The sequence below is a fragment of the Entelurus aequoreus genome, linkage group LG09 (genome assembly GCF_033978785.1).
Source record: "Entelurus aequoreus isolate RoL-2023_Sb linkage group LG09, RoL_Eaeq_v1.1, whole genome shotgun sequence".
Taxonomy (NCBI): Eukaryota; Metazoa; Chordata; class Actinopteri; order Syngnathiformes; family Syngnathidae; genus Entelurus; species Entelurus aequoreus.
Window position 1 is genome coordinate 28,032,216 of NC_084739.1, and position 16,250 is coordinate 28,048,465.

Genomic DNA, 16,250 nt, shown 5'->3' on the forward strand with positions numbered 1-16,250 from the left:
CACATTCACACACTAGGACCCATTTAGTGTTGCCAATCAACCTATCCCCAGGTGCATGTCTTTGGAGGTGGGAGGAAGCCGGAGTACCCAGAGGGAACCCACGCAGTCACGGGGAGAACATGCAAACACCACACAGAAAGATCCCGAGCCTGGGATTGAACTCAGGACTACTCAGGACCTTCGTATTGTGAGGCACATGCAGTAACCCCTGTTCCACCGTGCTGCCTAGATCATTTAAAATGAATCTACTTGAAGAATGTATTTATACGTTACTTTTAATTGGGAGTCTCACTGAAAATGTTGTGATAGTCGCATAACGATAATAAAGAATCTTGAATCTATGGTAAACTTCACCTGCAGTGTCCAGTATTCAGTATTTGTTTAGTATTAGTATTTAGTATTCGATTTTTTGGGATAAAAAAGTTGCTGAATCGATTTCAACTCACTGAATCTTTTTGGGTCGTATCGTTGTAAAACAATGAGATCGTCCCTGAATCCTATCCTCAAGCACAAATATCAAATCAATAGTTAGTGGCATGAACAAAGGCACTCGCTCTTTGATAACCAAGCAACGCAGAAAGTGAACCTTGGTCAGTGGGAGTGACATGCTAACAGCCAATCAGCTAACAGTATCAACTACCATGTTTGGTTGCGCCATCTTGCTGCCTCGCGGTTGATTATTTGCATGGAGAGAGAAGAGAAACTAAAAATTAGCGCTGCAGAGAGTGAAGAAATTTTCGATAAAACAGAAAAAGTCACCTTTACAGTAAGTCAATTGTTGGATTTTTTTAAATGACGTTGTGGTTGGTAAATTATGCAAGGCACTCGTCCCCACCAAGCCCGGTAATACCACACCACCTGAGAGCACAACCGTAACTTCCTGGCACAAATCTTGCATAAAAATTGTTCTTTTCAGGTTTTCCCACATGTATACATTTTCACACTTTGTACTATTTTGTTATACTTTATTAAGCTTTTTTTTTTTACACTGGCTCGGTTGGTGGAGTAGCCGAGCTAGCAACTTGGGGGTTCCAGGTTCGATCCCCGCTTCCACCATCCTCGTCACTGCCGTTGTGTCCTTGGGCAAGATACTTTATCCACCTGTTCCCAGTGCCACCCACACTGGTTTAAATGTAACTTAGATAATATGTAAAGTGCTTTGACACACAAGAGAAAAGCGCTATATGAATATAATTCACGTCACATATTCCTTACTTTTACACCTTCATATTCAGAGATTATTGTCAAGTGTTTATTGTGATTTTAGAATTTTGTTTACATTAAATGTTTTCCATGGTTGTGTTGACATTTCCTTTCCTTTCTGCCTTGATAGCTGAATGGATTATATTCAGACAAATGTTCCATTTTAAATTAAAAAAAGTTTACATTTAATATATATTTTCTCCTGATAAATATTTTTGGATAGGTCGATAGGGTGTTGTGGTGTGAGCAGCCGGCCAAGAACTTGAGCTCCTGGTTCGAATCCAGCTTCCGTCATCCTCGTCACTGTCGTAGTGTCCTTGGGCAAGACACTTCACCAATCTTGCTCCCAGTGCCACCCAAATGTAGCTTAAATGTAGTTAATGCGTTTCCTCATGTAAAGCGCGTTGAGTCACTGGAGAAAAAGCGCTATATAAATATAATTTACATAGGAAATATAAATAATTATCAATATTGACTGATATAAAACACTTATATTGTGATACAGTTTTTAGCCATATGTATATACACATATACATATACACATACATACATATACACATACATACATATATACATACATACATACATACATACATACATACATACATACATACATATATATATATATATATATATATATATATATTAGGGCTGCAACAACTAATCGATTAAATCGATTAAAATCGATTATAAAAATAGTTGGCGATTAATTTAGTCATGAATTCGTTGGATCTATGCTATGCGCATGCGCAGAGGCAATTTTTATTTTTTTATTTTATTTTTTAAAAATAAACCTTTATTTATAAACGGCAACATGTACAAACAGCTGAGAAACAATAATCAAAATAAGTATGGTGCCAGTATGCTGTTTTTTTCCAATAAAATACTGGAAAGGATAGAAATGTAGTTTGTCTCTTTTATCCGATTATTAATCGATTAATTTAAGTAATAATCCACAGATTAATCGTTTATCAAATTAATCGTTAGTTGCAGCCCTAATATACATACATACATACATACATACATACATACATACATACATACATACATACATACATACATACATACATACATACATACATACATACATACATACATACATACATATATATATATATACATACATACATACATACATATATATATATATACATACATATATATATATATACATACATATATTATATATACACACATACATACACGCACACACATACACACACACACACACACACACACACACACACACACACACACACACACACACACACACACACACACACATATATATATTAGGGGTGTGGGAAAAAATCGATTCGAATTTGAATCACGATTCTCACGTTGTGCGATTCAGAATCGATTCTCATTTTTAAAAAATCTATTTCTATTTTGTATTTTTATTTTTCATCCATCCATCCATCTTCTTCCGCTTATCCGAGGTCGGTCGCGGGGGCAGCAGCCTAAGCAGGGAAGCCCAGACTTTCCTCTCCCCAGCCACTTCGTCCAGCTCCTCCCGGGGGATCCCGAGGCGTTCCCAGGCCAGCCGGGAGACATAGTCCTCCCAACGTGTCCTGGGTCTTCCCCGTGGCCTCCTACCGGTTGGACGTGCCCTAAACACCTCCCTAGGGAGGCATTCGGGTGGCATCCTAGCCAGATGCCCGAACCACCTCATCTGGCTCCTCTCGATGTGGAGGAGCAGCGGCTTTACTTTGAGCTCCCCCCGGATGGCAGAGCTTCTCACCCTATCTCTAAGGGAGAGCCCCGCCACCCGGCGGAGGAAACTCATTTTGGCCGCCTGTACCCGTGATCTTGTCCTTTCGGTCATAACCCAAAGTTCATGACCATAGGTGAGGATGGGAACGTAGATCGACCGGTAAATTGAGAGTTTTGCCTTCAGGCTCAGCTCCTTCTTCACCACAACGGATCGATACAGCGTCCGCATTACTGAAGACGCCGCACCGATCCGCCTGTCGATCTCACGATCCACTCTTCCCCCACTCGTGAACAAGACTCCTAGGTACTTGAACTCCTCCACTTGGGGCAGAGTCTCCTCCCCAACCCGGAGATGGCACTCCACCCTTTTCCGGGCGAGAACCATGGACTCGGACTTGGAGGTGCTGATTCTCATCCCAGTCGCTTCACACTCGGCTGCGAACCGATCCAGCGAGAGCTGAAGATCCTGGCCGGATGAAGCCATCAGGACCACATCATCCGCAAAAAGCAGAGACCTAATCCTGCAGCCACCAAACCGGATCCCCTCAACGCCTTGACTGCGCCTAAAAATTCTGTCCATAAAAGTTATGAACAGAATCGGTGACAAAGGGCAGCCTTGGCGGAGTCCAACCCTCACTGGAAACGTGTCCGACTTACTGCCGGCAATGCGGACCAAGCTCTGACACTGATCGTACGGGGAGCGGACCGCCACAATCAGACAGTCCGAAACCCCATACTCTCTGAGCACTCCCCACAGGACCTCCCGAGGGACACGGTCGAATGCCTTCTCCAAGTCCACAAAGCACATGTAGACTGGTTGGGCAAACTCCCATGCACCCTCAAGGATCCTGCCGAGAGTATAGAGCTGGTCCACAGTTCCACGACCAGGACGAAAACCACACTGTTCCTCCTGAATCCGAGGTTCGACTATCCGGCGTATAAACCTTACCGGGAAGGCTGAGGAGTGTGATCCCACGATAGTTGGAACACACCCTCCGATTCCCCTTCTTAAAGAGAGGAACCACCACCCCGGTCTGCCAATCCAGAGGTACCGCCACCGATGTCCACGCGATGCTGCAGAGTCTTGTCAACCAAGACAGCCCCACAGCATCAAGAGCCTTAAGGAACTCCGGGCGGATCTCATCCACCCCCGGGGCCTTGCCACCGAGGAGCTTTTTAACTACCTCAGCAACCTCAGCCCCAGAAATAGGAGAGCCCACCACAGATTCCCCAGGCACTGCTTCCTCATAGGAAGACGTGTTGGTGGGATTGAGGAGGTCTTCGAAGTATTCCCTCCACCGATCCACAACATCCGCAGTCGAGGTCAGCAGAACACCATCCGCACCATACACGGTGTTGACAGTGCACTGCTTCACCCTCCTGAGGCGGCGGATGGTGGTCCAGAATCGCTTCGAAGCCGTCCGGAAGTCGTTTTCCATGGCTTCTCCAAACTCCTCCCCTGTCCGAGTTTTTGCCTCCGCGACCGCCGAAGCCGCACACCGCTTGGCCTGTCGGTACCTGTCCGCTGCCTCCGGAGTCCCATGAGCCAAAAGAACCCGATAGGACTCCTTCTTCAGCTTGACGGCATCCCTCACCGCCGGTGTCCACCAACGGGTTCTAGCATTACCGCCACGACAGGCACCAACTACCTTGCGGCCACAGCTCCAATCAGCCGCCTCGACAATAGAGGTGCGGAACATGGTCCATTCGGACTTAATGTCCAGCACCTCCCTCGTGACATGTTCAAAGTTCTTCCGGAGGTGGGAATTGAAACTCTCTCTCTGACAGGAGACTCTGCCAGACGTTCCCAGCAGACCCTCACAATGCGTTTGGGCCTGCCAGGTCTGTCCGGCATTCTCCCCCACCATCGCAGCCAACTCACTACCAGGTGGTGATCGGTAGAAAGCTCCGCCCCTCTCTTCACCCGAGTGTCCAAAACATGAGGCCGCAAATCCGATGACACAACTACAAAGTCGATCATGGAACTGCAGCCTAGGGTGTCCTGGTGCCAAGTGCACATATGGACACCCTTATGTTTGAACATGGTGTTCGTTATGGACAATCTGTGACGAGCACAAAAGTCCAATTAACAAAACACCACTCGGGTTCAGATCCGGGCGGCCATTCTTACCAATCACGCCTCTCCAGGTTTCACTGTCGTTGCCAACATGAGCGTTGAAGTCACCCAGTAGGACAAGGGAATCACCCGGGGGAGCACTTTCCAGTACTCCCTCGAGCGCATCCAAAAAGGGTGGGTACTCTGAACTGCTGTTTGGTGCGTAAGCACAAACAACAGTCAGGACCCGTCCCCCCACCCGAAGGCGGAGGGAGGCTACCCTCTCGTCCACCGGGTTGAACTCCAACGTGCAGGCTTTGAGCCGGGGGGAAACAAGAATTGCCACCCCAGCTCGTCGCCTCTCACTGCGTGCAACGCCAGTGTAGAAGAGAGTCCAGCCCCTCTCGAGAGAACTGGTTCCAGAGCCCTTGCTGTGCGTCGAGGTGAGTCCGACTATATCTAGCCGGAACTTCTCTACCTCGCGCACTAGCGCAGGCTCCTTCCCCTCCAGCGAGGTGACGTTCCACGTCCCAAGAGCTAGCTTCTGTAGCCGAGGATCGGACCGCCAAGTGCCCTGCCTTCGGCTGCCGCCCAGCTCACAATGCACCCGACCTCTACGGCCCCTCCCATGAGTGGTGAACCCATTGGAGGGGTGACCCACGTTGCCTCTTTGGGCTGTACACGGCCGGGCCCCATGGGGACAAGCCCGGCCACCAGGCGCTCGCCATCGTGCCCCAACTCCGGGCCTGGCTCCAGAGGGGGGCCCCGGTGACCCGCGTCCGGGCGAGGGAAATCTGAGTCTTTGTTGTTTCATTCCCATAGAAGTCTTCGAGCTGCTCTTTGTCTGATCCCTCACCTAGGACCTGTTTGTCTTGGGAGACCCTACCAGGGGGCATGAAAGCCCCCGGACAACATAGCTCCTGGGATCATTGGGACACGCAAACTCCTCTACCACGGTAAGGTGGCAGCTCAGAGAGGAGTATTTTTATTTTTTTAAAATTATTATTATTTTTTTATTAATCAATCCAACAAAACATTACACAGCAATACCATAACAATGCAATCCAATTCCAAAACCAAACCCGACCCAGCAACACTCAGAACTGCAATAAACAGAGCAATTGAGAGGAGACACAAACACGACACAGAACAAACCAAAAGTAGTGAAACAAAAATGAATATTATCAACAACAGTATCAATATTAGTTACAATTTCAACATAGCAGTGATTAAAAATCCCTCATTGACATTATCATTAGACATTTATAAAAAATTTAAAAAAAAGAACAATAGTGTCACAGTGGCTTACACTTGCATCGCATCTCATAAGCTTGACAACACACTGTGTCCAATATTTTCACAAAAATTAAATAAGTCAGATTTTTGGTTCATTTAATAGTTTAAACAAATTTACATTATTGCAATCAGTTGATAAAACATTGTCCTTTACAATTATAAAAGCTTTTTACAAAAATCTACTACTCTGCTTGCATGTCAGCAGACTGGGGTAGATCCTGCAGAAATCCTATGTATTGAATGAATAGAGAATCGTTTTGAATTGGGAAAAAAAAAATCGCTTTTGAATCGAGAATCGTGTTAAATTGAAAAAATAAATAAATCGATTTTTAATCGAATCGTGACCCCAAGAATCGATATTGAATCGAATCGTGGGACACCCAAAGATTCACAGCCCTAATATATATACATATATGTATATATGTATATATATATATATATATATATATATATGTGTTGTTATTTTTGACTTAAAAAAAACAACTAAACATACATTTGAGGTTATTGAAGAATTTCAAGCATTAAAGTACATAAAATATCAATTTATTGCTGACTCATGACACTTTTATGAGCCGGTGACTTTTGGATCCTATAAGTACATTTTAGGGTCCCTTCCTTCTCATCACTTGGAATGACATTGATGAGTGCATGATGACAGAGAAGAGCCCGTAGCAAGCATTTAACCCCCTCAGGACAACAACAGCGGGGTGTGTCGGCTTTCGGGGCGGAGAGGGTCTGACCTCTCACCTCCGACTTACTGCCTTTCCCGGGGAGGGGGGGGCTCGCTTCCGCGCATGTGCCAACACCCTCATCCCGCAGAGACGGAAACGAAGCGGGACTCACCTCGCTGTGATCCAGGCTCAGGCTGACGTTGGCGGGCGGCAGCGCGCTGCTCCTCAGCACGGTGATGTGCAGAGTGAGAAGGAGAAGTCCCAGCAGCAGCAGCAGCTCGGCCGCCAGCCGTGCCATCCTCCTGACGCGGCCGCCCTTCGGGCCCGCCGGAGCTCCGCCTCCGCCCGGTGCAGAGGCTCCGATCTCCGGATCCGCCGGGGACGAGGAGCCGCAACACCACTTCGGAGCCACTTCGGGGATCAGAATTGCGAAAAAAATAAATAAATCAATAAAAAATAGTCCGAGGGAGTTAGTAAACACGGCAGAGTGTACGTGTTCACACGTGCGGCGTGGATGTTTCGAGTCCGGCTCGCGCGCTCTGATTCCCACTTGTTGCGTCCTCAAGTCCACTTTTGTCCACGTTGGTCCACATTGTGCTCCATGTGCCGCCTTCGCTGGTCCTCCACGGAACCGAATGAATGCGTCGTTGACCCTCTTCAGTCCTGACGGGCGTGTTTCAGAGTGCGTCCATGAGGAAGGTGCTAGAATGTGCGCCTGGAGGAGGTGAGCCACGGCAGGAAGGAAGAGGAAGAGGAAGAGGAGGTGAGAGCGTGTCACGTTGTGCTCTGATGTTGTCTTAAGTCACCTTTATAGTCTACACCCCTTCCTCAACCCTCCTTATGTGCGCCCCTCCCCCTGTTAACTCTTTCATCCCACTTGGACACACTCGACTCTCTCAAGTGGCAAACACCTCAAGTCGGCAAACTACTACAAAAAGTACATTTAAAAAACATGTAATAAGACTCTCCTTAGACCAGGGGTGTCAAACGTACGGCCCTTGGCCCAAATCAGGCCCGCAAACAGGTTTTATCTGGCCCGTGGGATGAGTTTGCCAGGTATAAAAAACGAGCAGAAATTTCTGAATGAAAGAAACCGCTGTTCTAAATGTGTCCACTAGATGTCGCAATAGCAATTCTTTGTATCTTTGTAGATTATGCCAGTGGTTCTCAAATGGGGGTACTTGAAGGTATGCCAAGGGGTACGTGAGATTTATTTAAATATTCTAGAAATAGCAACAATTCAAAAATCCTTTATAAATATATTTATTGAATAATACTTCAACAAAATATGAATGTAAGTTCATAAACTGAACATCATATCAAGTAGGCTATTCCATTCATTACAATGCAACAATGCAATATTCAGTGTTGATAGCTGGATTTTTTTGTGGACATGTTCCATAAATATTGATGTTAAAGATTTCTTTTTTTGTGAAGAAATGTTTAGAATTAAGTTCATGAATCCAGATGGATCTCTATTACAATCCCTAAAGAGGGCACTTTAAGTTGATGATTACTTCTATGTGTAGAAATCTTTATTTATAATTGAATCACTTGTTTATTTTTCAACAAGTTTTTAGTTATTTTTATATCTTTTTTTCCAAATAGTTCAAGAAAGACTACTACAAATTAGCAGTATTTTGCACTGTTATACAATTTAATAAATCAGAAACTGATGACATAGTGCTGTATTTTACTTCTTTATCTCTTTTTTTCAACCAAAAATGCTTTGCTCTGATTAGGGGGTACTTGAATTAAAAAATGTTCACAGGGGGTACATCACTGAAAAAAGGTTGAGAACCACTGGATTATGCTACATATCTGCTCAGTGGCCTTGTTGTTAGAGTGTCCGCCCTGAGATCGTTTGGTCGTGAGTTCAACCCCCTGGCCGAATCAATCAATCATCCATCCATTTTCTACCGCTTGTCCCTTTTGGGGTAGCGGGGGGTGCTGGAGCCTATCTCAGCTGCATTCGGGCGGAAGGCGGGGTACACCCGGGGCAACGTTCCCTCTAAGGTGCGCCCCTGCGCAACTGCGCACTGCTCACGAGTCCTCTGCGCACAGCAAATCTATGCCGCGCAAAAAATGAAATCCCACTCTAAACAAAATAAACAAATTGTTTTTTTCATATGATATTGCAAAGCAACTGTGAGTAACAGGTGACGAAAGGCGGCCACAACAGATAAAACAATGTTTGTCAACACTTAAATTATTGTAACGTCTGTGGAGACACTGAAAGGAGGACAGGAATTCCATCGGTCCCTTTATTTAGCGAAATGGTTTGTCGGCCATAACCACACCAAAACAATGTGTAAAATACTTTTATCTAGCAAAACTGGTCGTTGTCTACCGTACAAACCAAGCCAAAAGCAACTCTTTGTCATCTGTTTTATGAACAGCAGCCGCTTGCTCTCTCTCTCACCTGCACCAACACATACACTATGGCGGGGGTCGGCAACCCGCGGCTCTATAGCCGCATGCGGCTCTTTAGCGCCGCCCTAGTGGCTCTCTGGAGATTTTTTTTTAAAATGTATGAAGAATGGAAAAAGATGAGGGGAAAAAAATCTATTTTTTTGTTTAGTATGGTTTCTGTAGGAGGACAAACATTACACAAACCTCCCTAATTGTTATAAATCACACTGCTTATATTAAACATGCTTCACTGATTCGAGTATTTGGCGAGCGCCGTTTTGTCCTACTAATTTTGGCGGTCCTTGAACTCACCGTATAGTTTGTTTACATGTATCACTTTCTCCGACTTTCTAGGACGTGTTTTATGCCACTTTTTTTCTGTCTCATTTTGTCCACCACACTTTTAACGTTGTGCATGAGTACACAAAGGTGAGTTTTGTTGATGTTATTAACTTGTGTGGAGTGCTAATCAGACATATTTGGTCACTGCATGACTGCAAGCTAATCGATGCTAACATGCTATTTAGGCTAGCGATATGTACATATTGCATCATTATGCCTCATTTGTAGCTATATTTGAGCTCATTTAGTTTCCTTTAAGTCCTCTTAATTAAATTTATATCTCATGACACATGTAATATGGCTTTTAATTTTTTGCGGCTCCAGACAGATTTGTTTTTGTATTTTTGGTCCAATATGGCTCTTTCAACATTTTGGGTTGCCGACCCCTGCACTATGGCAATTAGCCACTGGTGCGTTTATGGCCACACAAAAAGTTGGACAACTCCAACACTACACGTAAAGTGTCAATTTCAGGTCGTTTTACTATGACTCCTCAATCAGTGTGCTTATTCTACTGTCATTTGTTAAGAATGTTATTTTTTGGATATTAATCATGAAATTATGTTACAGGACTACATAATTGCTAATAAAAATATTTATTTTACGGACAGAAAGTTAAACACTTCATCTCATGCAACATGTGAATGTTTTAAGGGGAACTAAATGTGATCTCTGAAAGGGGTACACAATCTTTCCAAAGCAGGACCCCCACCCAGGCATAAAATACTATAGTGCATAGCTGATTAAAAAAAGTGGGCCAAATCACATATATTAGAAAATAATCTCTTGAAATTGACTAGTCACTTGATTATAATAATAAGACATTTAAATTGTTATGTCAGGTTTGAGACAAATGTGCCGCTGTTATGACCACAGTATTCCACTGAATGCTCAGAGTGTTTGTGCATTTGCTCACACACATGAAAAATTAGAGGGAACATTGATCCTGGGCAAGTCCCCACCTCATCGCAGGGCCAACACAGATAGACAGACAACATTCACACTCACATTCACACACTAGGGACCATTTAGTGTTGCCAATCAACCTATCCCCAAAGTTTACTTATATAGCCCTAAATCACAAGTGTCTCAAAGGGCTGCATAAGCCACAAGGACATACTCGGCTCAGATCCCACATCAGGGCAAGAAAAAACTCAACCCTATGGGATGACAATGAGAAACCTTGGAGGGGACCGCAGATTTCGGGACCCCCCTCTGGGCGACCGGTGCAATGGATGTCGAGTGGATCTAGCATAATATTGTGAGAGTCCAGTCCATAGTGGATCTAACACAATAGTGTGAGAGTCCAGTCCATAGTGGATCTGACAAAATAGTGTGAGAGTCCAGTCCATAGTGGATCTGACAAAATAGTGTGAGAGTCCAGTCCATAGTGGATCTGACATAATAGTGTGAGAGTCCAGTCCATAGTGGATCTGACATAATAGTGTGAGAGTCCAGTCCATAGTGGATCTGACATAATAGTGTGAGAGTCCAGTCCATAGTGGATCTGACATAATAGTGTGAGAGTCCAGTCCATAGTGGGGCCAGCAGGAGATCATCTTGAGTGGAGACAGGTCAGCAGCGCAGAGACCTCCCCAACTGATGCACAGATGAGTGGTTCACCCTGGGTCCCGACTTCGGACAGCTAGCGCTTCATCTGTGGTCACCGAATCTGTGCCCCCCCCCCTCTCCACGAAGGAGAGGGGGGGCACCAAAGACTGTTCAAAAAATGGGACCCATTACTTCCCTGCTTGGCAGTCAGCATCAAGGGTTGGAATTGGGGGTTAAATCACCAAAATGATTCCCGGGCGCTGCTCTCCTCACCTCCCAGGGGGTGAACAAGGGTTAATTTCACCACACTTAGTGTGTGTGTGACAATCATTGGTACTTTAACATTTTTAACTTTATATGTACAAAATCCAAAACCATTCATGCGATTTGTTAGTGACTCTGATCAGGTACAGAACAATTGATGACTGATGGTAGGGATGTATGGATCGATACTGAAATAGCAATACCGCCGATACCACATCTTTATGCTCTAATATAGATCCTCAAGTCAAAATATCAATATTTTGGATACTGTGGTTCAGGGGTGTCCAAACTTTTTTCCACTAAGGGCCGCCTACTGAAAAGTCAATATGTGCGGGGGCCATATTGATATTTTTTTTATTTAAAACAAATACTGTTTCAGCTAGGTGACTAAGTGTATTATTAATTATTAGTTTGAAAGTTTAAGCTTTTTCTCATAACATACCAATTATTTTGCTCTGTTTTCTTCGATTTTTGTTTTCTTCCCAGGTAAGAATATAATAAAATGTATAATAATACCATTGTTTAAATGCATAACTTAGAGTGTGAAAAATTCTGCCTATATGAAAATACACTATATTGCCAAAAGTATTTGGCCACCTGCCTTGACTCACATATAAACTTGAAATGCCATCCCATTCCTAACCCATAGGGTTCAATATGATGTCTGTCCACCTTCTGCAGCTATTACAGCTTCAACTCTTCTGGGAAGGCTGTCCACAAGGTTGCAGAGTGTGTTTATAGGAATTTTCCACCATTATTCCAAAAGCGCATGGGTGAGGTCACACACTGATGTTGGTCGAGAAGGCCTGGCTCTCAGTCTCAGACGTAATTCATCCCAAAGGTGTTCTATCGGGTTCAGGTCAGGACTCTGTGCAGGCCAGTCAAGTTCATCCACACCAGACTCTGTCATCCATGTCTTTATGGGCCTTGCTTTGTGCACTGCTGCACAGTCATGTTGGAAGAGGAAGATAGATAGATAGATAGATAGATAGATAGATAGTACTTTATTGATTCCTTCAGGAGAGTTCCCTCAGGAAAATTTTAAAAAATGGTTCCCGGTTAAATACAACATTCAGTGTTATAAATCTATAACATACACACTCACGCACACACGCACGCACACTCACACATACATACATAAATACACACATACATACTGTACGTACATACATACATATATATATACATATAAACACAAGTGTATATATATATATATATATATATATATATATATATACATATATATATATATATATATATAGATTATATATATACACAAACATATATATATATATCTATATATATATCTATATATATATCTATCTATATATATATATATATATATATATATATATAGATAGATATATATATAGATATATATATATATCTATATATATATATATATATATATATATATAGATATATATATATATCTATATATATATATAGATATATATATATAGATATATATATAGATATATATATACATACATATTTGTATATATATATAATAGCATAGGCGCGATCTACATTTCTGCCAGTGGGTGCTCGGTGTGTGTGTATTTGTGTTGTCCCGATACCAATATTTTGGTACCGGTACTTTTCGGTACTTTTCTAAATAAAGGGTACCACACAAAATTTCATCATTGGCTTTATTTTAACAAAAAAATCTTACGGTACATTAAACTTAGGTTTCTTATTGCAAGTTTGTCCTTAAATAAAATAGTGAACATACAAGACTACTTGTCTTTTAGTAGTAAGTAAACAAACAAAGTCTCCTAATTAGTCTGCTGACATATGCAGTAACATATTGTGTCATTTATCATTCTATTATTTTGTCAAAATTATTAAGGACAAGTGGTAGAAAATGAATTATTAATCTACTTGTTCATTCACTGTTAATATCTGCTTATTTTGTCTTTTAACATGTTCTATCTACACTTCTGTTAAAATGTAATAATGACTTATTCTTCTGTTGTTTGATACTTTACATTAGTTTTGGGTGATACCACAAATTTAGGTATCGATCCGATACCAAGTAGTTACAGAATCATACATTGGTCATATTCAAAGTCCTCATCTGTCCAGGGACATATTTCCTGAGTTTATAAACATAATATACATTTAAAAAAAGGAAGAAGATTTTGTGATGTTAAAAAATATTGATGTAATCATAGTAGTATCAACTAGATACACTATTGTACGTGGTATCATTACAGTGGATGTTAGGTGTAGATCCACCAATGGCGTTTGTTTATATTGTAGCGTCCCGGAAGAGTTGGTGCTGCAGGGAATTCTGGGAATTTGTTCCGTAGTGTTTATGTTGTGTTGCGGTGAAAATATTCTTCCAAAATGTGTTTATCGTTGTTGTTTAGTGTGGTTTCACTATACGGCACATGTTTATGACAATGTTGGCATTGCTCATACTGCCACATTTAGTGTGACATGTATGGCTGTTGAGTAAGTATGTAAACATTCGCTCGTGTGCAGTGTGTTTTAAAGTCAAGATGATTTTGTTGTTAGTTCATTATCGGGCATAATGAAGTTTAGGATAGGCTTTGTTAATTAAAGACCATATGATTTGGGACTTTTTTTATCATATAAAACGGCCCAAACACGCCACAAAATTAACGACAACAAGATTGATTTTTCGAAAACTATTTCAAGGATTGAAAGTTGCCATCAATCCCACGTAGGTTCTCGGCATTGTCCGTGGGTGCTGGGTGCTCGGGCCCCAGAGCACCCACGGGATCAGCGCCTATGTATAATAGGTACTCTTCAACTGTGAGAAGAAAATGCCATTGTATGACTTTTAAATGATTAATTAGCATTTTATTGCATGACATAAGTATTTGATCCCCTACCAAACAGTAAAGAATTCCGTCTCTCACAGACCTGAAGTGGTACTAACTGCAACATTACGTGTATAAAGACACCTGTTCACACACTCAATCAAAAAGACTCCAACCTCTCCACAATGGCAAAGACCAGAGAGCTGTGTAAGGACGTCAGCGATAAAATTGTGGACCTGCACAAGCCTGGGATGGGCTACAGGACAAGAGGCAAGCATCTTGGTGAAAAGGCAAGAAGTTCAAGACAACTGTTAATCTCCCTTAAACTGGGGCTCCATGCAAGATCTCACCTCGTGGAGCATCAATGATCATGAGGACGGCGAGAGATCAGCCCGGAACAGGACCTGGTCAACGACCTGAAGAGAGCTGGGACCACAGTCTCAAAGAAAGCGATCAGTAACACAATACCCCGTCATGGATTCAAATCCGTTTGAAGTTTGCCATTGACCATCTGTATGATTCAGAGGAGGAATGTGGGATGGTCATGTGGTCGGATGAGATGAAAATAGTGAAAATACAACTCACCCGCCGTGTTTGGAGGAAGAAGAAGGATGAGTACAATCCCAAGAACACCATCCCAACCGTAAAGCACAAAGGTGGTAACATCATTCTTTGTGGATGTATTTCTGCAAAGGGGACAGGACGATTGCATCATATTAAAGGGAGGATGGATGGGGCCATGTATCGCAAAATGTTCCCCTAGAATCTCCTTCCCTCAGTAAGAGCATTAAAGATGGGTCGTGGCTTGGTCTTCCAGCTTGACAACGACTAAAAAACAGACAGCCAGGGCAACTAAGGAGTGGCCCCGTGAGAAGTAGACCTAAACCCAATTGAAAATCTTTGGAGAGTGCTTAAGGCCCGTATTGCCCTGCGACAGTCCCAAAACCCGAAGGATCTGGAGAAGATCTGTATGGAGGAGTGGGCCAAAATCCCTGCTGCAGTGTGTAGAAAGCTGGTCAAGTACTACAGGAAACATCTAATCTCTAATTGTAAATTAAGGTTTCTGTACTAAAATATTAAGTTCTGTTTTCCTGACATATCAAATACCTGTCATGCAATAAAATGCTGATTAATGACCTAAAAAACTTGTGATTGTGATGTTTTATGTTCTGTGATTTACCGTTGAAGAGTACTACCTATGATTAAAAAACAAACAAACTTCTACATGCTTTGTAAGTGGGAACATTTGCAAAACTAGCAGTGTATTAAATATGTATTCTCATATATATATATATATATATATATATATATATATATATATATATGTGTGTGTGTGTGTGTGTGTGTATGTATATATATGTATGTATATGTATGTGTATATATGTATATATATATATATATATATATATATATATATATATATATATATATATATATATATATATATATATATATATATATATATATATATATATATATATATACATACATATACATATGTTACATGTCATGTATTGTTTTTATAGGTACAACATGTGCGTGAATGTGTGTATTTCCTTTTTCCCTGTTTAAAGTGGTGAAAAGCACTTTGTTTTGCAACTTGCCCTTGTATTTAAGTGCTAAATAATTATTATTTGATTAATTTAATACTTTTTAGCAGTTTTTGGAAAGCTGACTTTTTCTCGTGAGGGACAAATTAATGAAAATATTTCAGAGGACTTCTTAAGGGTTAGTTTAAAAGGTCTATACATGTTCATTGTCATCTCAGGCCATTCAATCGATCACAACTTGACTGTTTGGTTTGTCTTAGAAGACTTTTCTCCTTTCATCCAAGTAGGCTTCATCAAATCATTTAACCATTATTATATATGTTAAGACACCATTTTTGATCTCTTGCAAAGCAACATAAAGTTAATAATTCCATTACTAATAATTCTGGAGTGATAGTAT

General features: G+C 42.0%; 1 protein-coding gene across 2 annotated transcripts in view; it reads right to left on the reverse strand.

The window, feature by feature from the left end:
- ism1 (isthmin 1) overlaps positions 1 to 7,725 on the reverse strand; it is a 51,904-nt gene extending 44,179 nt beyond the window's left edge. For both annotated transcript variants that reach the window (XM_062058487.1, XM_062058486.1), the window contains exon 1: positions 7,112 to 7,725. In XM_062058487.1, coding sequence (XP_061914471.1) covers positions 7,112 to 7,237 — 126 coding nt within the window. In that variant the 5' untranslated portion in view covers positions 7,238 to 7,725. The remainder of the gene's footprint in view (positions 1 to 7,111) is intronic.
- Between the last annotated feature and the right edge of the window lie 8,525 nt (positions 7,726 to 16,250).